This window comes from Ictidomys tridecemlineatus, chromosome 1 (assembly GCF_052094955.1).
Source record: "Ictidomys tridecemlineatus isolate mIctTri1 chromosome 1, mIctTri1.hap1, whole genome shotgun sequence".
Classification (NCBI taxonomy): Eukaryota; Metazoa; Chordata; class Mammalia; order Rodentia; family Sciuridae; genus Ictidomys; species Ictidomys tridecemlineatus.
The window spans coordinates 58,868,131-58,892,519 of record NC_135477.1 but is presented as its reverse complement, the minus strand read 5'-3'; the positions used below and the strand labels follow the sequence as shown (position 1 = coordinate 58,892,519).

The window sequence follows — 24,389 nt, the reverse complement described above, 5'->3', positions numbered from 1 at the left end:
GGCTGAAATTCTGAATATTTAATTGCTCTGTTTTCACAAAATGAATGCAGTTACCTATTCAACATAATTATTTATCTAGGCAAAAACAATCATAATTGAACATAGCTGTTTTCCAGATGCATTTGAAATAACATAAATAATCCGACATTGACTATTGGCCTATTGCTTGGGTGTCTTCTGTCTACTCCTCCAGATTCCTTTATACCATTTCCACGCTGTGTACCTCAGGAGGTCAATGTGTATGGAAGCCATCAAAGATTCCCTTACCCTCTGGCCTCCAGCTAGGCCACTGGGGAACATGGATGGCAAAAGAGTGAAGCAGAAACATTTTTACACCCTACTCCCCTCAGTGGGTCACTGCCTGCTGAGTGGTCCTCTATAGAACATTAAGGTTCCGGTCCTGTCTGTGCAACACATTTCTCTGTAATCCAGAAACTTCTCCTCCCCTTATTCTGTTAGTCCCAGAAATAGAAGAGATAGAATGCTGCACCATCCCTAGTTACTTCCCCCAAAACCAGTCTACACCTTTGTAAATGGTCCCTTTATTGAACCTCCTCAGCTACTGAGCTTCAGAGTATTATTTTCTCTGAGAACTTTGACTTTATAGTCACTGATCCCAGAAATGGCCTCAGAGAACTGACCTTCAAAATGGAATCCTGAATTGGTTGCTTACATATGCCTGTGGTATTCAAATAGTTCACTGAGCAGGAGTTGAGGGAAAGGGAGAAGTTGGGATGGAACACTAAGAAAAGCGATTGAGAATTGACTCAGGAAAAGTATTAAGTAGATGGGTTGAGCAGGCTGAATGTTTGGATGTGGGTGCACTCACTCATGGTCTGGGACTGGAGAATGTGGCCAGAGCATCCAGGAGTAGAATTAATCGTCTGCTAGGCTGGCTGACTCCAGGTTGGATTCAGAGGTGTCCTAGTCTCAATGAGGTTGATGTGCCAGAACTTCCCTGGCATAATGTAGAGGGAAAATTGTGATGTCTTAGGGAGAGGAAATCATGTACAACCTGTTTGGCTATTTCCTAACCATTACAGAAGTGTTCAGAAGAAATATTCTCCCCATCAAGACACTAAGATCAGCAGCTGGCCAGGCACAGGGTGCACACCAGTAATCCCAGGGGTTTAGGAGGCTGAGGCAGGAGGATGGAGAGTTCAAAGCCAGCCTTAGCAAAAGCAAGGTGCTAAACAAATCAGTGAGACCCTGTTTCTAAATAAAATACAAAATAGGACTGGGGCTGTGGGCTCAGTGGTCAAGCGTCCCTGAGTTCAATCTCCGGTTATCCCCCCCCCACACACACACACACAAATTCAGTAGACATCTCTATAGTGGCTGACTTATGAACAGAGAATGAGATACTTTGAATGACATTTGGGATGGAGAATATGCTGAAGACAGCAATCCACCCCACTCCATTGACGTGTTCATACACTTTTTTTTTTTTTTTTTTTTTAACCAGCGTTTGAATTCAGGGACACTTAACCACTGAGCTACATCCCCAGACCTTTCTAATTTTGAGTCAGGTCTTGCTAAGTTGCTTACAGCCATGGTAAGTTGCCGAGGCTGGCTTTGAACTTGTGATCCTCCTGCCTTAGCCTCCCAGGCTGTGGGGATTACAGGCGGTGCCATTGCGCCCAGATGTTTATACTTTCTTAAATCACTACATGAAGTCTTAATAATATTAAGATAATTACTATATCTCACTAAGTTCTTGTGAGAACAAGAACTGCAATTGCAGACTTTTTTGCATAAGTTCTTGTGAGAACAAGAACTGTAATTGCATACTTTTTAAAAAAATTTTTTTTAGTTGTCAATAGACCTTTTTATTTATTTATATATGATTCTGAGCATCAAACCCAGGGCCTCATACATGCCAGGCAAGCCCTCCATCCCTGAGCCACAACTCCAGCCCCAATTGAATACTTTTTAAAAGAAACCATCTGTAAAATGTATGTTTCTCACTAATGCTTTAATGAGTGTACTCTGTTTATTTGATTTTTAAAAAATATGGAGTATGACTTCAAGTCTGGTAGAAGGTGAACATAAAAGATGAAAAGTGAACTTGATTCAAAGAAAAGCATTCCTCACTTAGTTGTTGGATTATCAGTGATAATTTTCCTAATCTCTGTGAAACTCAATTTATTCATCCACAAAATGAGGGGAATACTCTCTGTCTCCTATCATTTCTGGGTTAAACAAGACAGAGCCTGGAATGGGACAGTGACTCAATTAAAAAAGCAAAATTGAGTTTGCTTTGCATATTCCTCTCCCATAACACTTGCAATCTAGTACCACAGACAATGAACTTGGGGTCAGGATTCCTGTCTACTTATTCTATTTTATAACCTCCATGACTGACATGGACCGGCATATACTAAATGCTGTGAGTGGTTAAATGAAGTGAATGAACATGTGCTGTGAGGATGAAATGACGTGATCACTTTATGACTTACCTTTCACTCCTTTCCTCTACATGTGTTTAAATTTCATCTCTCCATTCACTGCCTTTATGTTCAGGGGCAAATTACTATATCTCACTAAGCTGTAGGTTCCTCTTCTTTTAAAATCCTTATAGCACCTCTCCCTTAGTCCAATTGGGCTTCTATAGCAAAATTATAATCTGGGAGTCTTGTAAACAAACTTATTACCCACAGTCCTAGAGGCTGGAAATATAAGACAACTACAAACTCATTATCTCCTAAGGGCTCACTCTGTGCCTCATAGATGGTACCTTCTTGTGGTACCTTCATTTGGTATAAGGTGCAGACACACTCCCTTGGGCTCCTTTTATAAGGGCACCAATATTATCCAGCCTAATCACTTTCCAAAGACCTTACCTCTTAAAACCACACATTGGGGATTAGATTTTAACATATAAAATTTTGGGAGGCACAAACATTAAGATCATAACAACTTTCTAGTCTCATAGGAGTACTGTAAGAAATAAATTAGCAAACAGTTAAAATATCTGGAAAATACAAAATACTCCATAAATTTCATTTCCCTTCCTCTTTGTCCCTTTGGTATTTCTAGAATCAAACACATTATAGGCACTGAAATATGTGTTGTTCGTGGACCATGCATGAAGTTCTAATTTTGAAAGCTCATACTCTATTCATTCCTTTTATAAAACTCCTAAGTATCAGATTACTTCTCATGGGATTGCAAAATATTTTTATGCCTTTTATGGTTAAAATGCTCTAAGAATTTGGAAGAGGTCCCACTCCAGATACTGCAATAAATCCAAAATGAATAGATGTGGAAAATATTTAACATTTAACAGTTAAATTTTAAATAGGAGAACTATATAGTTAATTTTATCTCTTTTATTTCTATGCATCATGAAAGAGACAGTTTGTATAGGTTACCTAAAAGAGGCTCCCCTAATCATTTTTAACTTGATACATCAACTCAAGTGTCACCCAAAGACTCTTCTTAACAAATGCACATATTGTTTGACTTTACTTGAAATAAACACAAAGCTTAAAATTAGATTATTGCTTAGACACAGAATCATTAAATTAAAGTAAGGCCAGAGATTTGGAATTAAGGCAATTTAAGAGAGTCACCTTTCATTAAATCATGGCTGCATTATTTGGATTGTTTTATTAGCTTTATGCCACAATCATACAAACTCAGTTAAAATTTCACAGTAAATGTATATTGCTTTTACACAAATTCACAACAAAAGACCTTGCCTTCAAACATTTATTTTATATACTAAAACGAACCCATAACTACTAAATTACTAAAACAAAAGACAAAAGTGGATTTTTAAAAGTTGTTTAAATCATTATTACCCCAACTTTCCTTTTTCAAATATAACAAAAAAAATGTGTACATGTCGACAACAATGCAGTGCTAATTCCCCTAATTTCTCTCATTTTTTAGGGTTCTTGTACTATATCATTATCTAAAATGTAAAAATTTAAAACTGATTTGCAGAGAAGGATTATTTATCGTATTATTTGTGTTGAGCAGCTTTTCAAGAAACACATTTTTTGGATTAAAAGAAATATTTGTGGTAACTTAAGCTCCACTGGCTGTATAAAAATTATAAAATGAATTAAGAAGGGGATGGACATGAATTAAAGCATGAGTGACTTCATATGATAAGTATTTTACATAATTTGTAAATTTAAATTTTTGTTGCCTCAAAATGCAGACAGAATAGTTGAAGAACATAATGCATTTATTTCCCAAAAACAAGGAAAAATTTTGCTTAATTATCATTTTAAGTAATTTCTGCAGTGAGTTTGTGTGTGTGTGTATATAGTCAATGGAAATTTTTAGGTCTAACCACATTAGTCAAACGCTAATCCACTATTGTGATTGGAGACATGAGATGCTGGATTAATGTTTCTGTGTGTGTATGTGTGTTTCTGTGTGTGTGTGTGTGTGTGTGTGTGTAGAGACATTGATATAGAGATAATAATAACAGCTTCATTATAGTGATTTATTTAAGGAGCCCCTAGAGTTGACTAGAGAAATCCTAATTTTCTGTTGAACACAGTTTGGATCCTAAAGCAGTTGTGATGCTATTTCTATTTCCAGAATATGAAGTAAACACAAAAATATTTTTACTTCTCAAAACAGTGGAAATATGCTAACAATAAAGTATAAAATATATAAATATATAATTTCATATTTTTCAAATGTGAAAATTACTTCATTCAAAAAATAATCATACTGGTCCATCTGCTTCCAGCTCTGATAGTATATCTTAAAATAGACTATAGTCTAATCAAGAACAAATAGACAGTGGGTACTCTTTTTCAAAATCCATCGGAAGGCTTTGGAGGTCTTCCAAGATAGTCAGAACTTAAGTTAGAATCTCAGAGAAAAGTGAGGACTTTGAGATGAGCCTAATATTTGTGTGCTGCTTCACCTTTTGGGGCATTTGTTCAGTTTCAGAAATTATGAGGCAAGAGGTTGAGAAACCTCAAATGTGTATAAACTAAATAACACATTTCTTAATGCATAAGGTCACCCCTAAGAAATAGAAAAGCCAATAAAACTTTTGGCAATTCCCTAAGGATAAAAACCAAAAATTATAATATGGCATGCCAAAGCAGCCAGGATGAAGAAGATGCCAAGAAGATGCTAGGTGCACAGAAGTGAGTTGGACACGCCATTCCAGGTGTTTTTCTTAGCTCCAGAAAGCAAATGATTCACTGTGCAGAGCATCTGTATAGCAGAGTGAAGGTTCTGGCAATCTTAGAGTGCCAAGGACATTAAAAAAAATAATAGAAATTAAGAGTCTCATCGGTTGAGACTCTGGTGTTCCTAGCCTTACAAAGTTTGAAAAACAGTCCTAAATCAGCCCAATCCATGTTTGGATTGAGGTGATCTGTTCCTATTCTTGCCTATCTGGAGGAAGATAACAAGCTGTGGGGCAGTTTCAAATGGTGACATGTGTGTAATGGGCTCCAAAAGAGGGAAGAGGGAAAGAAAAATATTTGAGGAAATGGTGGTGAAGTTTTAATCAAGTTTCATGAAAACTATAACTCACACATCCAAGAAGCCCTCCAAACATGAGATGCATGATGAAAACTAAACCATCATAGAGCATTGTCAAATGGCTATAATCCAGTGATAAAAAGAAATCTTAAAAGTTAGCTAGAAAATTAAAGCACATTATCTTTGTCCCATATAGAGGAACAAAGATAAGAATGAGAGTGGAGTTCTTCTTGGAAATAGTGTAAGCCAAAACACAGTGGAGCAATGAAAGAAAATAAACTGTCCACCTAGAATTCTATATCCAATAAAGACTTTTTAAAGAAAATGCAGGTGAGATAAATACTTTTCCAGATGTACAAAAGTGTAAAAATTCATCATCAGCAGACCTGCACTAGAAGAAATATTAAAGGAAGTACTCAGGCAGAGGAAAACGATGCCAGGTGGAAATGTGTGTTCCCACAAAGGAATGAAACCACCAGAAATGATAAACATGTGAGTCAATAGAAGATAAATTTTAAGTAATAAAAATATTTAAAATGTTAATGCAAAGTAAAAATAAAAGAAATGTGTGATTAGATTTATAACATACATAGAAGCTTAAATATAAAACAACAGGAATACCAATGCCAAGAAAAAAAGAGATAGAAGTATAGTATAAGGTTTTGCACATGAAGTGGTATAATATCATTTTAGGGTAGACTGGAATAAATTTAAGAATGCATAATATAACCTAAATCAATTGCCAAAAACTCATAGATAATAAACAAGCAGAGAAGGTGAAGTGAAATAAAATTATGTTCAATTAATCTGAAAAAAGCAAGAAAAGAAAACAAAGACATGTGGGACAAATAGAAACAAATAGTAAAATGGAAGATTTAAACCAACTACATCAATTATCACATTAAGTGAAAATGTAAGTCTAACCAAATCAATTATCACATTAAACATAATGACCTATATAAAATACAAAGGTCGTTAGATTGCCAACTATATCACCCAACTACATGATACCTACAAGAAACACACTGTAAATATAAGAACACAAACAGATTAAAAGTAAAAAAAAATTAAAATTATATAGGCCATGTCAATAGCAATCAAAAGAAAGCAGTACTGGTTTTATAAATGGTAGGCACAGCAAATGTCAAAGCAAAGAACATGACCAGTGAGAGAGAAAGCAATTTCATAATTATAAAGGGTTCAATTCAATGAGACTACATAATAATCCTAAAAACGTACGTACAGAAAATCAGAGATTTAAAATACATGAAGCAAAAACCAAGACCTGCAAGAAGAACTAGACATATCCACAATTAAAATGGGATATTTCACCACTCTTCTTTAAATAATTGTTAAACTAAGAAGACAAAATTGGTAAAGTCATAGACAACTACACCAATCTTATGAAATAATTTCACAAAATTGATGTTTATTCAACATATCAAAAACAACATATAAAGTATATTGTCTGATCACATGGGATTATTAGAAGTTAAACTGAAAAATCTCAAACGTGTATAAACTAAATAACACATTTCTTAATACAAATTAATAAAAAGATGGAAAAAATTAAAAAGTATTTTGAAATGGGAAGAAAAATGATAACACAAAATACTAAGACTTTATTGATAAAGCAAAATCAGTATTTACAGGGAAATTCATAGCACTTAAGCAAAAAATCTTAAATTTCTGAACTCCACACATTAACCTTAAGAAAATAGCAAAGAAGAGAAAATTAAATACAAATTAAGTAGAAGAAAAAGAAAAGAAACCAATTTTTAGAATAGGGTATTTTTAAAAAATCAATACAATTGATAAATGTTTATCAAGACTGAGCAGGAAAAAAGAGAGGAGTCATACTTACCAATATCATCAATGAGACTATTGACATATTAAAATTCATACAAAAATAGAAATAATAATTTATTTTTATTATTAATAACTGTGAAGGGTCTTAGATTTTATCTACTTTATGATTTATTCATTATTTAATGGATCCTTACAGGAAATTTAGACCTTGGAGTCAGGAGCAAAGTCAGAGAATAAAAAATAAATTCCAAATTGAATTTAAATATAAAAGAAAATAAATAAGAATAGAAATTAATAAAATGTAAAATGTAGCAATAGAGAAAATTACAAAGCTATAAGGTGACTTTTTGAAAATTGACTAATTGAACTGAAAACCTTCTAGTAAAAATTTAAGAATAAAAAGAAAGGTGGCAGAAAATACAATGTCATACTAGAAAAAAGCAGTAAAAAATGGAAAATTCTAATAGCTCTATATCAAAGAACTAAATTAAAATATTTGAAGGGTGAAGAATGTAGCTCAGTGGAACAGTTGCCTACCATGTGCAAGGACCTGGGTTCAGTTCCCAGTACCAAGAAAATAAAAGTAAAAGTTTTCCATAAAATTTAAAATATTTTTCACATGGAAATTTCTAGACCCATATTGCTTTGTATTTAAAAAAGAAACAAAATGAATCTTCATATATGAACTTTTCTGTTTTAGAAAAAGATCAACATAATTATAATACTAAAAACTGATGAAGACATTTTATAAAAGGAAAATTTCTGATATCTCCTTAAGGAACATGCATTCAAACATTCTAAGTGAAATGTTCCCAAATCAAATATACCAGTATATTAAGAAGATAGTAAACCACCACCAATTAAGTTTGTTTCAAGAAAGCAAGGTTTGTTTAGTATATGAGAATAAATCAATGCAACCAACCACTGTGTTAGAATAATGATGAGAAATCATATGGTTTTCTCATTAAAACCAGAATAATCCTTTCATAAATCTGTTAGCAAACCTGGAATAGAGGGGACATTCTTTAATGTGATGAAAAATTAAAAAGTAATTACAAACGCCACCACCAAGTGTTATAATCAAGGGCCAAATATTGATGCCTTCCCTCCTAAGAATGGGAATGAGGACTTCTGCTGACATTGCTCCTATTTAATATACACTGGCAATCACAGTCAGGATATATTAAATAGGAAAAAAGCGGTAATTATAAAAATAGAAAAGTCAGATTTTAAAATTCTCATTTCTCTCATTTGACATGATGGTGTCTGTAGAATACAAAAGAATCTACAGAAAAATGATTGGAAATTACAAAAAACATTGCAAGATTATTGAACAAGCAAAATGGCCAGTACATAAAAATAAATTTTCTACATACTAACAAGAAGCCATTAGAAAATGAAATGGTGAAATAACATCATTCACAATGGCATCAAAAAACATAAAATATCTAACTGAAAATGTTTGAGGTATATATATATAATATATATATATACATACATATATACATATAAATATATATATGAAAGATGCCAAATATTTTTAAGCAAAATGGAACATATACTTGGCAATCTGGTTTTTAAATATATAAAATAAGTTTGCAAAAGCTAAAACAATCTTGAGAGCAAAATTAGAGAGTTTTGGATACTGTGGATCAAGAGTAATAAATTTATAGTAATTTTAAAACTAAGTTACATTGACTTAAACATAGATAAATTGATTCCTGAAAGAGAATTTAAAAAGAACAGAAATAGACTTACACAGTCATTTAATTTATGACAAAGGTGACAATATAGTACAAAGGGAAAAATATGATTTTTAAATAGATAAAGAGCAAAAGAATATTCCATTAAAAAAAAACTAATGAATCTATGCTGGTAGGACTGCAAATTGGTGTAGCCAATATGGAAAGCAGTATGGAGATTTCTTGGAAAATTTAAAACGGAACCACCATTTGACCTAGCTATCCCTCTCTTGGTCTATACCCAAAGGACTTAAAAACGGCATACCACAGGGACACAGCCACATCAATGTTTATAGCAGCACAATTAACAATAGCTAAACTGTGGAACCAACCTGGATGCCCTTCAATAGATGAATGGATAAAAAATGTGGCATATATACACAATGGAATATTACTCAGAAATAAAAGATAATAAAATCATGGCATTTGCAGGTAAATGGATGGAATTAGAGAAGATAATGCTAAGTGAAGTTAGCCAATCCCACCCCAAGAAAACAAATGCCCAATGTTTTCTTTGATTAAGGAGGCTGATTCATAGTGGGATAGGGAGCAGAAGCTTGGGAGGAATAGACAAACTCTAGATAGGACAGAGGGGTGGGAGGGGAAAGGAGGGGGCATGGGGTTATTAATGATGGTGGAATGTCATGATCATTATTATCCAAAATACAGGTCTGAAGACATGAATCTGTGTGAATATACTATGTATACAACCAGAAATATGAAAAATTGTGCTTTAAATGTGTAATAAGAATTGTAATGCATTCTGCTGTCATATATAAATAGAAAAAAAAGAATTGCTCCATTAATGAGGATACCCAAAATCAAATTAAATAAAGGTTTTTTTCCATATTAAAAAAAAGAAAACTAACAAATCTGGACCTTCACAATGTAAACAAAGATAATTCAGATAAATTACAGATCTGAACACGAAGGTAAACTGTTTCAGCTTATCGAAGACAGCTTAGAGAAGAATCTTTATATCCTTAAACAGAGAAAGTTGACCAGCTGTACAACATTCATATCAAGAATTTCTTTTAAACAAAAGATAACAATAAAGACAAAATTGAGGGGACTGGGGATGTAGTCAATTGGTAGAATACCTGCCTTGCATGCATAAGGCCTTGGGTTCAACTCCCAGCACCACAAAAAAAAAAAAAAAAAAAAAGTAAGAAAGCAAAAAGAAGACAAAATTGAGCAACTGGGAGAAAATATTTGCCATAAAAATGTACAAGACAAAACCATATCTATATAAATAAAGAACTATTCATTAGTAAAGATATAAAAATATAGACTAATATTTAGAAAAATGAGCAAAAACTTGATTATGCTCTTCATAAAACAAGATAACCAAATGAGGGTCTATATTCAGCTTTATTAGCTGTTATTATAAATGCCCCCCCCACACACTGAAGGGTTGGGGTGGGGAGCTCATGCTTTGAAGGCTGGGTCCCCAGCTGGAACTGCTGGGAGGTGATGGGAACTTTAGGGGGTGGAGCCTAGGTGAAAGAGGTGGTCTTGGGGGTGTGCCTTGAAGGATGTATATTTTTGTCCCTGGCCTCTCCCCTTTCCCCCCAACCCTATCTCCTATCTCCTCTCCTTTCCTCTCCTCTCCTCTCCTTTTTTTCTCTTGGTTAACATGAGGTGAGCAGTTTTTCTCCATCACATGCTTCTACCATGATGTACTGCTTTGCCACAGGCTAAAAGCAACTAGGTCAAATGGACATGGACCAAAGCCTTAAAACCGTGAGCCAAAATAAGACCATCAACAAGTTTATGGTCTGAAGTATTGTGTTGCAGTGATAGAAAGCTGATGAACACATTGGACATCAAGAAAATGCAAACAAAATCAGCTGGAGTTGAGTCCTCTCACCAGGCTCCACAGGTACTCTCTTCACATCACTATCTGGACTTTCATTAAAACAGTGTTTGGATCCCAAAAGTGAGGGTTGCAAAAGAGAAGAAGCAGACGCTGCCATCCTTCCCAGAACTGAGGTTCAGAACAGCAGTGTAACTTCAACCACATTGCATTGGAGCAGTCACAGCCTAGGAGTCCAGGGGAGCAGAAATCAACCCCACCTCTCAGTGGGTTCAGTGATGGGATTTACAGCCATCCATATCCATGGTATCTTCCCATCTCCCTCAAATCTATGCTTGTCCAAACTAGCTCGATCATCAAGCTAATTTCAGATTCTTCTCTCTTTTATAAATTATTAACCCCCTAAACTGAAAATAGCTCCTCCATTTCCCCCTGTGAACTTTCATTTCATCTTTACCTTTCTTGGGGCACTTTTAACTTTCAACCTTGAATTATTTATATAAACCTTATCTCCTCTACATTTTAAATAACATTTATTTCTAGTTACTGAAATAAGAAATGCATATTGTATAAATTAGTGGGATTCATTTCTGAATAAATATGTGCCTGCTTTGCACACATGAGATGCTTAATAAGCATCTATTGAGTAAAGCTTGGAATAAAATCCAAACTTCCTAATAGGTCAATACTAGATCTCCCAAGGCTTTTTAGCTTGCCACTTTCTTCCTTATACTCAATCATATTTTTTAGATACAGATAGGCAAAATTATAAATATTTTTTCTAGGCTTATCTTAGGTAAGAAATCATAATAAAATTTTAAATGGAGAAGAATACAGTTGTTGATCCCTATTGAGTTCTTAACCATGGTCACACCCAGCTCTGAGCATTTCATCCTCATAATACCCTACAAAGTTTCAAAGAAAGGGGAAAAGTAACTAAATAATTCAGGAATATAAAATCAAAGAAAAACAAAAGAACCAGAAAAAAATTATGCTATAGGATCCTGACCAATTCCAAGGCATTTAAAATTGTGTCATACATTGGCTACTTGGGGAGGGAAGCCAGGCTTCACAAAAATGCACAGGGAAGGACTTTGGGATAAAAGGGCATCTTTCCTCTGAAGTAGAAACTACTTTTCCCATATTATATAGAGTACTATGTAGTTCATGCATTCCTATTTTTATTGATTTTTTAAAAAATAAATGACAGCAGAATGCATTATAATTCTTATTACTCATATACCCACAATTTTTCATATCTCTGATTGTATATAAAGTATGTTGACACCAATTCCTGTCTTCATACATGTACTTTGGATAATGATGACCATCACATTCCACATCCTTGCTAACCCCCTGCCCCCTGCCCCCTCCCTTTCTCTCCAACCCCTCTGCCTTATATAGACTTCATCTATTCCTCCTATGCTCCTCTTCCCTACCCCACTATGAATCAGCCTCCTTATATCAGAGAAAACATTCAGGATTTGTTTTTTGGGGATTTCCTAACTTCACTTAGCATTATCTTATCCAACGCCATACATTTACCTGCAAATGCCATGATTTTATTCTCCTTTATTGTAGAGTAATATTCCATTGTGTATATATGCCACATTTTTTTTATCCATTCATCTGTCGAAGGGCATTCAGGTTGGTTCCATAGTTTAGCTATTGTGAATTGTGCTGCTATAAACGTTGATGTGGCTGTATGCTGATTTTAAGTCATTTGGGTATAGACATCCTTGCCAACACTTATTGTTGTTTGTCTTCATAATAGCTGCCATTCTCACTGGAGTGAGATAATATCTTAGAGTAGTTTAGATCTATACAATGAAAACTACAGTCCTCAAAGAAAGAAATCAAAGAATACCTTAGAAGATGGAAAATATCTACCTTGCTCTTGTATAGGTAGAATTAATATTATCAAAATGACCATACTACCAAAAGCACTATACAGATTTAATGCAATTCCAATCAAAATCCCAATGACATTCCTCATAGAAATAGAAAAGCAGTCATGAAATTCATCTGGAAAAATAAGAGACCCAGAATAGCTAAAGCAATCCTTAGAAGGAAGAGTGAAGCTGGTGACATCACTATACCAGACCTTAAACTATACTACAGAGAAATAGTAACAAAACAGAATGGTATTGGCACCAAAACAGACTGGTAGACCAATGGTACAGAATAGAGGACACAGAGACTAACCCACAAAATTACCATATTAGACAAAGGTGCCGAAAACATGCATTGGAGAAAAGGTAGTTTCTTCAACAAATGGTGCTGGGAAACTGGAAATCCATATGCAACAAAATGACATTAAACCCCTATCCCTCACCATGCACAAAACTCAACTCAAAGTGTATCAAGGACCTAGGAATTCAACCAGAGACCCTCTGTCTAATAGAAGAAAAAGAAGCCCTTAATCTTCATCATATGGGATTAGGCCTCAACTTTCTTAATAAGACTCCTGTATAGCAAGAATTAAAACCAAGAATCAGTAATGAGATGGATTCAAACTAAAAAAGTTTCTTCTCAGCAAAAGAAACAATCTGTGAGGGGAATAGAGAGCCTACATCCTGGGAGCAAATTTTTATCCCTCACACATAAGATAGACCAATAATCTCTAGGGTATATGAAGAACTCAAAAGGCTAAGCACCAACAAAACAAATAACCCAATCAATAAATGGGCCAAGAACCTGAACAGACACTTCTCAGAAGAGGATACATAATCAATCAACAAATATATGAAAAAATGTTCATTATCTCTAGCAATTAGAGAAATGCATTCCTATTTGTAAAAACAAATAGATCCATTTTCTGTCTATTGAAACTTTGAAGACTTCAATTACTTTAGTATTTGATGTAATGTTAAAATCTTTAATCACCCATACAGGGAAAAAAAAAGGTTAACAGTAACTTAGTTTTAAAAAGTTGCATTCTACTTAGAGGAAATAATACACTATTAAAATTAGATAAAATTAAGCAAATTTCTCATATTTTTTTAAAACTAAAAGGTCTTCCATGTTCAATACTATGCTTTATGAATGTTGAAAAACAAAAAGGAAATGTTATATGGTACCTAAGATCAAGGAATACAATCTATTTGACAAGTTAAACCTAAATATTTAGGGAATTCATAGGAGAGGTTAGGTGGAATATAACAGCAAAATAAAATTTTGTTGGAGTTGGAGAGTAAGATGGTCCTTCAAAGACATGAAGAATTTAGAAAGATTACCAAAGAACATTCCAGATTCAAATTTGAAAACGTTGAAATTAGTAACATAAACAAGGATTAGATTATATTTCCCAATAATCAAGATGAATCTAAGATGAGCAGAGCTATGTAATGGGCATCATTGGAAAATACAGTCCAGTGGGTAAGACAGGCTAGATCATGACAAATTGTGAAAGGATGGTAGTCAGTGTGGTTCCAGTTGGATATAATGAACAATCCAAGGCCATGTCTATAATTCAGTGTGGGAGTATTTAATATACTAAAGGGAACTTTATTGAGCTTTAATATACACAAGCCCTTCCTGAAGTAGTTGGAATGATAAATTCCTTCTTTTTTGCCATAAAATCAGCATGATTTTCCATAAAGAGATTATTACTTTTGACATGAAGCAAAAGTCAGAGTTTGGGTATGTATTTGTGTCCACTAACATGATGATTTGTGTAGGTGTTTTAACTTCCAATGTCAGGGTCAGGAGGTGGGTTAGGGCTATGCAGTGTTATGGCAATGAATCAAACTGTTCATTTTAGTCCAAAAAGTGGTCAATTCCGTGAAAAACATTCAAACAACTAAGTATAAATTAAAATAGTTACAAATTATTTGTGAAGAGCAACCATGAATATTTTTTTAGAAAAAAATTATTAAAGTAAGCAAGTTTGTCTATAAAGATATTATTCTTTAGTCATGCACCTAGTGTCAGAGTTTGGGTGTAAATATGTGAGTGTACATGTACACACATTTATGTGTGCTTTAATTTCCAGAGTGTTAGTCAGAAGGCAGGGTAGGACTACCGAAGGCCAAGCCAACTAATAAACCTGACATTTCAGTCCACAAAGTGGATAGTTCACTGGAAAAAGTTCAAACAACCAAGTTTAAAATAAAATATTTACCAATTCACTTTGAAAAGTCACCACAATTTTATCTACTGAAAGATATCAATGCCTGTATTGTTTCACCAGATCTAGCAATTCATCAGTCTATTATAGAAATAAACTTTATTAAACAGATGGGGCATATTTTTCACTTATAGAAAATGTTCATTTCTACCCAATGCCTATATATTCTAGTTGTTCAAAATTTATTTCTAGATCATAATACAAAGTTCAATAAAGTTGTCAAATGAAAAACTCATCGGTTACTTTTTATTATAAATATGCTTTGAAAACACTTTGCTAATTTTACAGAAAGTCATTATGTCAATAAATAAATCACCTTAATACACTGACTGATGGAGAAAATTTGTTCTAATATATAATTTACTTCTAAATGTCTCAGTATTTCAGGAAGTATTAATAGGAGCTTGACTACCTGTATCTTAAACTGAACATTAAGTTTGATCATTGCTTTCCTGAATCTTAAAACATTTGGGAAATGTAATGACATGAGGACATGTTTACAAAACTATTTTCTTTTACTTCCCATCTAAACTAAGAAAGGGTAGGTCTATACTAAACACTCCAAAGAGCAACTAGTAGGTACAATGTTATGTAGACAATATTAAGAAATGACACGAAAAGTCAAGCTTAAATTCTCCAGTTTATGAATATAATATGGAGTTACAGTTGACACATAATAGAAAAATCTAAAAACCACCCCTTTTTCAGTTAACTTTCAAAAATCCAGAAAATATTCAGCATATGATCTGCTTTTCACTGCAAGAGGAAGCACATGGAACGTGACTTCTCCAAACAGCACTCTGTTATTTCTGACCAGCTCTTTTAATCAAGAGTGATGAGACCTTGGAGCAAACATTAAGCTGTAGGGTATCAAAACCTTCCTTCTGTGTTTTTCCAAAACTTTTTGAAACTCCTAAACTGGAGGCTGCTTTTCTATGTCAGGAGTCTGTGGTACCTTTGCTTTCTACATACTGATGGGGGTACAGAGTTAATAGGCACCAGAATTGGATATGTTTAGCAAACCAGAAAGAGGAAAAAAGAGGAGGAGGAAGAAGAGGGAAGAAAAGTTAGAAGAGAGAGGAAAGAGGAAGACAGGACAGAGAAAGGGCATTAGAGGAAGGGAGGGGAAGAACAAACACACAGACTCACCAAAGATGGATGAAGGTTTACCTTGGAGAAAAGGTCTTAAAGTATACATGCTTTGAACTCCCAAAGAAATAAAAGGGAACACTTATGACATATAATGACAAAAACAGAATAAAATGAAAAGGGAACTGGTCTTCTAAAGAGAGAGAAAAATAATGACTTTAAAGGACTTTAAAATATTTAGAAATAGCAATGAGTAAAAATGACAATGCAAAAAAAACCCAGCCTATTATATGGAGAACAAGCTTCAGAAAAATCACACAAGAAAAATGAGGGGAAAGACACAGAGGCAAGGATTTCCAGAGAAGTGATGGTCATCCAACACACCTAGGGCTTCTGTTCCTGAAGACAAGAGCAGAATGAATGGAGTAATAAAAAAAATCATTCAAAGATATAACTGAAATAATATTTGTGAAGTGAAGGCAGAGAAGATCTAAAGAACAAAAGGAGTCACTCTTGTAGAATAAAAAGGTAAATAATGACAAACTCTGGGACATAGTGAAGTGATTAAACTTCACCATTAAAGCATCTAAAAATAAAAATGAGTCACTATCAAAGAAAGAAGTAGGAAAAAGGAGAAGAAAAACACTTCTAACTTAAGAATTAGCATTAGCAGCTCTAGATTCAAGAAAAATATTACCAGGGTTTTGGAAGAAAAGAAATATGATTCTAGAATTTCATATTCAAAATTAGTATTTAAATTTCCAGACCACATGAAATATCTCCAAATGTACAAAGTTTGAAGAAGCATACCTTCCACTTACCCAGCCATCTGTTTTTAAAAGTCCACATATTATTACAACCCAGCCAAGTTTCAGTGTCACGAGCTAGATTTCTCAATCAGACAATCAGATGGTCACAGAGTTTGGGTGCAAAATGCAGTTGATTATAGTAGGGTTCAACAACCCCAAAGGAAAAAGAGGAGGATTAGACAGAGAAAGACAACTGAACATGTGCTGCAGGCAATGACAAAATCTCCGTCACTCCACTGGGTGAGCTTTGGAGATCATGAGAGCATCCCATATGGGGCCAAAATGGCCAGCCATGTGCCATCATCCCACCCTGTGAAAGGTGATGTCAAAACCTAGTTGATGTCAACTGGCTGGGTAAATTTGCTAATTAGTTGTTTAGTTATTCTATGGTAAACAGTCTCTGGTGGATATTTATTAATATGCAATACACATATAAACTATATATCTATTGCCATAGAGAAGACATTATTTTAAGCTTCCATAAAAATTTTTAATGTAATGTTTTGGTCCACAGAATAAGCCTCAGTAAATTCCTTTGTTAGAAATAGTGCATAAAAACTGTCTGACAGTGAGGTAATCAAATTAGGAGTGAAAACATACATATACAGAAACAGCACAATAATAAAAGCTGTTTACAAATTTTAAAATTCTCTTAGACAACTCTATTGCCATAATAAATCTAAACAAAAATCACTAGGGAAAAAAACTATATATATATATAATACTTAGAAAACACTAATATTTGTGGCATCATATATGATTGCCCAGAACTGTATAGACCTACTTCTTATTCCACAGTCCTCATGTATGCCACTTGTATAAATAATAAGACACAAAATGTGCTTTGAGGTATCACTTTCATTTAGATTATAAACTTCCTGAAGGTAGAGCTATTTCTGGTTTGACTCTTCTACAGATCTGAACATAAGAAGAAACTCAGTAAACATTGAGTTGAAACGATTGTACTTCTGCAACCCACAAAATTTCAGAATCTTGATATCTACACAAATAAAACTGGAATTTACAAAGATTTTAAGTTTCCAAATCATTCTAACTACAAAGGGAAAGATTCATAAATTTGCCATTGCATAATTCTCAATAATTGTTTTTATAATGCTAAGATTTTCACTGATGTTCTTAGAATATTAAAGATATTTAAATTGTTTCAAATTAATTAAGATGCAACCAAAATAGCTCTACAGTTCAAAGAATGCACAATCAAACCTCTTACACATAGCATCTCTCTAGTAAAAGAAAAAAAAAGTCTATTTTCACCCATAGCTCTTTTATAATAGTAAAAGCTAGGATTTAAAAAATGACTTTTGCCTACATCTCAAATAAAAAACAAACCCAGAAATGTTTTCCTGATAATTGTCATTCTATTCCTTTTCTATTTTTTATAATGTGCATCTACATTGATCAAGAGCATTTTCTAATTTTGCAAATGATCAGCATGACTTAATAATAAAAACCCAAATAATTTTGAACACCTAACTGGTAATATTTTTAAATATTCCTTGGGCTGGAACAATTAGATGTTTGAATTACTTACTCTGAATGCTAATGTATGAACACTTTCCTCCTGTTCCACATTCATCTCTCTATATATAAACTATTTAAGTCACAGTATAATTATGGAATATGTTAGTAGAAGGAAGGCAAAGTGTTTTATCAATGCCTGTAAGCATCATTTACATTAGCATCTGTTACAGAATTGGTTTTAAATTTTATTTCTAAAGCCCTAAAATCTGTGGGTCACAAACATCAGTATTTTTAGACTACAGTGTCATAGGATTAAACCTATTTTTGAACCTTCCTTTGTTTCAACACACTTCTGAATGCATATAAAGATATGGATAATATAGCTTTCAGATTTCTTTAGTTCCTTTTTGCTCTGTAAATCTTTTTGTCTGTTATTTTTTCTATTTTTCTTGTTTGTTTTTCTTTTAAATATATGAAGTTAGTTATTAACTATATTTATGTAAAAGGCTTTTAATACTTGAGACATCAATTCTCAGATGTTTGGAATAAAAATACATCTCCTAAAATATGGACATATGGAGACAGGTCTACCAGTATTGCAGTCAGACCTGTCGAGTTTACAAAGCAGCATGGAATACCACCAGGTGACTGCGGATCTCTGGACAAAAACCTATCAATTAGGAGCCAACCTCATATTTAAACTCTCGTTAAAAGTACAATTGTTAATTAAAAAGAATGAATAATCTGTAATATCTCTATGCATTTCATATTATCCTTCAATAGTAAAAAAAATGTTTTGAACCCTGGAGATTATAAGGAAATATGATAGTATTGTTTTTTTTTAATGTTTCCATAGTTTTCCTGATTATTTCAATTGAATTAAATAGACCCCAACATTTCCTCCAGAATTTGAATTTTCAGAAATTTTGACCTGGCTAAGCTTCCTTCAGCACACTGGCCAGGGGACTGCAGACATATGATTTATCATTCCAGGGTCCAGTTTTCATTCAACACACTGGTAGCTGATTAGGGTAATGATGTAGCCAGAGTTGAGATTCCTGTCTTGCTTTCTTCCTCCTCTCTTCATCCCATTCCCATTGCCTTCTTTGGAGGCTGGTCGGGAAAATGAAGGAAGATGAGGGAAGGGAGAGAGGAGCCTGTGTCCAGACTTGAGCTTTTGGTTGGCCCACCCTTGAAATGTCATTACATAAGGGAGACACTGAACAAACAAGTAAATAAATCAAAAATAATGGGTTTTGTCACTATAGGAGAAGGCAGTCATATATATGGTAAGGGGGAGGCTAGAATAAACCCTGTGATATTGTTTACAGTATCACTGTAAACAAGGGATTTTAAGATGAGTGATAGAGAGATGGAACAGAGATGATATAATTTTTTTCTTTGTCCTCTGATAGGGCACAGAACAGTGACACTTCAGTCAGAATGAGCATGCTTAAAGATTATATTTACTTTGAAATCCTGAGTGCTATAAACTATAATTATGTACCATGGCCTATTTCAATCAATGTTTGGTAATTGTTGTTATGCTTCTGTAGCATTATAAATCCAGTTCAAGACATTTCTCCAAAGACGACATACAAATAACCAATATGTATTTGAAAAATGCTTAATATCACTAAGCATCAGATAAATGCAAATCAAAAGCACAATTAAATATCAACTTGTACATGTCAGGATGGTTATTACAAAAAATAATAATAATTAAAGAAAAGATAACAGGTATAGGCAAGAATGTGGAAAAATCAGAGCCCTGGAACTTTGTTGGAAGGAATATGCAAAATGGTTCAGTCACTATGAAAAACAATAAGGAGTTTCCTCAGAAATTTAAAATGTTACTTACTGCCTTATGATCCAGGGATCCTACTTCTGGCTATTTATCCAAAAGGCTTGAAATCACAATCTTAAAGATATATTAGCACTCCTATATTCAAGTTTTGCAACAGCCAAGATGTGGAAACATCCTAAATGCACATGAACAGATGAATGAATAAAGAAAACATAATGCATATATATATATATATGCATTATGTTTATATATATATATATATGCATTATATATATATATATATATATATATAAAATGCAATAGTATTTAGCCTTTAAAAAGAAGGAAATTCTACAACATGCACAATATGGATGAATCTTGAGAACATTATGCTAAGTGAAATAAGCTATTTATACCCAATTTCAAAAAAAAAACAAATACTGCATGATTTCACCTATGTGAAATATATAAAATAGTCAAATTCATAGACTCAAAGAGTAGAATGGTGGCTATCACGAGGAAACATCAGACAAACTCAAAGAGGAATATTTTGTTAAAAAATCTGTAATTATTCTAGGCTTTTCAAAAATGTCAAGGTCAATAAAAATAAGGAAAGACTGGGGGACTCTTATAAATTGAAAGAGACTAAAGGGACATTTACATACAACACATGCTCCGAATTGGATCCTAGACTTATAAACAACATTGTTGAGATAATTGGTAGGATTTCTTGGAGTCTGGGGGGTCACATGGCAATATTAGATCAAAGTTAATTTTAATAGCTGTGTATAAGAAATGCACACCGAAGTATGGCAAAGAGTGCTGCATTAGTCTGCAATTTGTTCTTAATGATCTTATGGGAACACTATGTATTATTTTGGTAGTTTATATGTAAATTTGAAGTTACTGGAAACTGCTTTCACATTTCTGTTGAGTTTTATGACATAATCCTGCCCAGGGTGGCATGGCTGTGTCACTTCCTACACCTGTAGATGAAGCCCATATAAAATCCAGGACTGTAAATTTCTCACAATCTTCTTCTTACCCACTTTGTATTGTGGATGTTTCTAGCACATTTTTTTACCTTCTGATTTTTCTTATTAAGTTAGAAAAACAGTTGTACTTCAAATTACTAATTTTTTAGAGGAGTTCTTTTTTAGACAGAATCAAACCTGGAAATCAACCAAAATTTGCTTTCATTTTGACAAGTTATATATCATAAAAAATGTGTTGGTATATCTTCTTGACTTTGGGGAAAAAAGAAAGAAGGGAAGGAAGGAAGGGAGGGAAGAATAGAGAGATGGAGGAGGGAGAAGGAAAGGAAAAAAACAATTTTCTGAATTAAAAAAAACATTTTTTGAGGAAGATATTTTAGTTTCTCAGAGTGATATAAAATGCTGTGAAAACTGTCCCATCTTTAATCTACTCTCAGAAGTTGTACTAGTTTGGCTTACTGATATCAGGCTCATGTGATTCAAACTTACCCCTTCTAAGTAATAAAGAATCTTATAATTTAAGTGTTTTGTAGTATTCTCCATTAAAAAGCTAAAGAAAACATTGGTGTATTATTATTAGTTTATTATTTAATTATCTGGTATATAAAACTTACCATTTTACAAAATAACAATATTTTTAAATAGTTTTGTAAAGTACAGGAAGATTATCTGATTATTTTTGTTTTAAAATCTATTTTTTAAATTATTGGCATAAAGATCAGTAAATATGAGCTAAAAGAAAAGATATTTAAATTAAAACAGTCTGTCCTGATTCCCTAGAGAGTAATGAATCAGCATTTTAATTACTAGCAAATTTATTCAATCCAGGTGTGAACCATCAAAGTTTAGAGAACTTCTCTGCTTTAAGCAAGTACTTTGCATTTGTATGAAATTATGATGCCATCAAGTTCTAACATAGATGGCAAGCTTAGAAAACTGTCAGATGTGTTCTGTAGTTACATTATTTTTTGAAGTATAAATTTGCAGAACACTAAAACTACCAATATTTGCCTATAAGACAATATATACCTCTCATAGAGATAATGAAAACATCCAAGACTTTTCCCTACCAAAAAGTCATTTTTTAGTAAAACTAGAATGAAATGAATAGTTTCCTTACTGGAAATAGATTGTTATATAAACAGTTATTGGAACCATATAATCTGTATCTATAACCACTACTCCTGCTACTTTTCAACTTTAATGAAACTGTCTGTTCTGTATAGCTCTGTTAGTCCTCAAAATCATAAGGCAAGGCTCACAAAGACACATGGCAACTGCCAACATTATAATTACTTTTGTATCGATTTAAATCTAACAAAATATTAAAATATTTATCTCTAGAGAACGACTTGAAAATATTATCATGAAACTGAAAGTTGGGACAAGGGGCATTTTGTTTTAAATCTCAATTTGGGCCAAATCTCCATCTTTATTATTACAGTGAATGTTTTGAGAGTCTTTATGGGAATAAGGAGAACCAGCTTTGAAATGCTTTGAAATTTATACTTTGATTATATCTACACTTGGTAAGATTGATGTATCTATCTACTGTTTAGTTAGCTAGAATACCATTATAAGTAATATACACAATTTTTAAGTAATACCATTTATACTTACTATTTATATATATGCATACCATTTGTAAGTAATAAGTGCATTTCTCTATTGTAATGTCTTTGGGTTTTGATTGCTTAGCTCCGTAGTTCTAAAATATTCCTGTTATTTTTAAAGTATTATATAGTTTTCACCTACTTATGTTTTGCTTCATTCAGACTATGCATCTACCAATTTTGCTCTATTTTGAGATTAAATTTTTACATTGAATATATGCCTCAAAAGAAAGATTAAATTACCCATAATTTAATGTTTACCAAAGAAAAATATTTACCACATATGAAATCTACTTATCTTGACTTTTGGAAAGTAGAATTTTCTAATTCAGGAGAAGGACTCACTATTTCAGATATTTAATCAAGAGCTGGATAAGGACAGAGTGGGTTGCTGCAGTTGCAACATATACCAGAGTCACACTATAGTGCCCTCCTGTGGAGGTTTGGTTAAAACTTCATCTTTGTGCCCATGAGAGTGATTTTCCAAACTAAGTGGCAAACTCATCATATCCAGAATTCCTGAAGTTCGGTTTAGTTTGGTCATTTTTAAATTTGTGACTAAATATTAAATTGTTTTTAAAATATAAAGCATTCCCAGTTCAGAAGATTTACAATTCAAAATATAAATTGAAGAATGTCAGTTTTTCATCTCATTTCTTAATTATTTTATTGAAATGGGTGTTTCCTGATTGTTATTTTAATAAATACTAAAAGAGGAAATAGCATAATCAAATGCTTAACTTCCTAGTTAAGTATTCATTTACCTAAATGAATTCTCTAACTTACATGTTTTTATGTGATGAAAACAGTTTTCTTTTTAAATATATAAAAACTATAATATTTTTAAATTACAAAAGAAAAAAAATGACGAAGAAGATTTTGTTTAGAATACATATATTCATTTAGGTACAGATTTTTTACAAGAACCTAACACAAGTCATTGTTTTATAGAAATATTCCATTAAATATCATATGTCCCTCCCTCTATGCTCTTTGTAAAGAAAGTAAAATACATAAAGGATGATCATTTAGGGATGTGTGACATTATTGTAATTGTGCATTTAAGAATAACATGCACAAATAGAAATCAGAAATTTTTCCCATATAAAAAATATGTACTTATTTATATCCATCAAAAGTTGACTGCAAAAGTTTTTTCAAACTGTTAAGTATTTTTTCTCAGTTCAAGAATTAACTTTTTCCCAAGGATAAATTAAAGTTACTTATTAGATATATATTTTGAAATAATTTGGTTCATTTTTTTTCCCTCTCAACCTTAAACTTCCTTTTTTGCTTAGTTTCACAGGAATGAAAATATAAACTTTATATAGTGCACGAGCGCGCACATACACATACACACACACACACACACACATACACACACATACACACACACACATGCTAAGAACTATTTATGCACATTTATAATTAAGTTTCAATATATACAACATTCTCAGATTGGCAGATTCAGGTATCTGATACTTTCTGTTTTATTTACTCTTTTCCTAGCTCACTGCTTCACTAACCAACCTTTTCTAATTTGCTAATGCTAAAGATTCCTACCGACTACTCAAAAGTCTGTCCTCCTTCTTCCATAGGAAACTAAATAGGTGTTAGGAACCACTAGACCGGAATTAAGACTTTCTGTAAGAA

The 24,389-nt window shown here is 33.0% G+C and overlaps 1 protein-coding gene and 1 long non-coding RNA gene across 6 annotated transcripts in view; one reads left to right on the top strand and one right to left on the bottom strand.

Moving 5' to 3' along the window:
* The window catches only part of LOC144375947 (uncharacterized), a 257,494-nt gene that overhangs the window by 83,633 nt on the left and 149,472 nt on the right, over nt 1–24,389 (bottom strand). The gene's annotated exons all lie outside the window — the stretch shown is intronic.
* Nucleotides 1–24,389, top strand: part of Cabcoco1 (ciliary associated calcium binding coiled-coil 1) — a 102,800-nt gene that overhangs the window by 45,766 nt on the left and 32,645 nt on the right. The window contains exon 6 of one of the 4 annotated variants that reach the window (XM_078041545.1): nt 10,714–10,743. The exons of the other annotated variants lie outside the window; for them this stretch is intronic. Coding sequence (XP_077897671.1) covers nt 10,714–10,728 — 15 coding nt within the window. The 3' untranslated portion in view covers nt 10,729–10,743. Of the gene's footprint in view, nt 1–10,713; nt 10,744–24,389 lie in introns of those variants that run through there. 4 annotated transcript variants of the gene reach the window in all.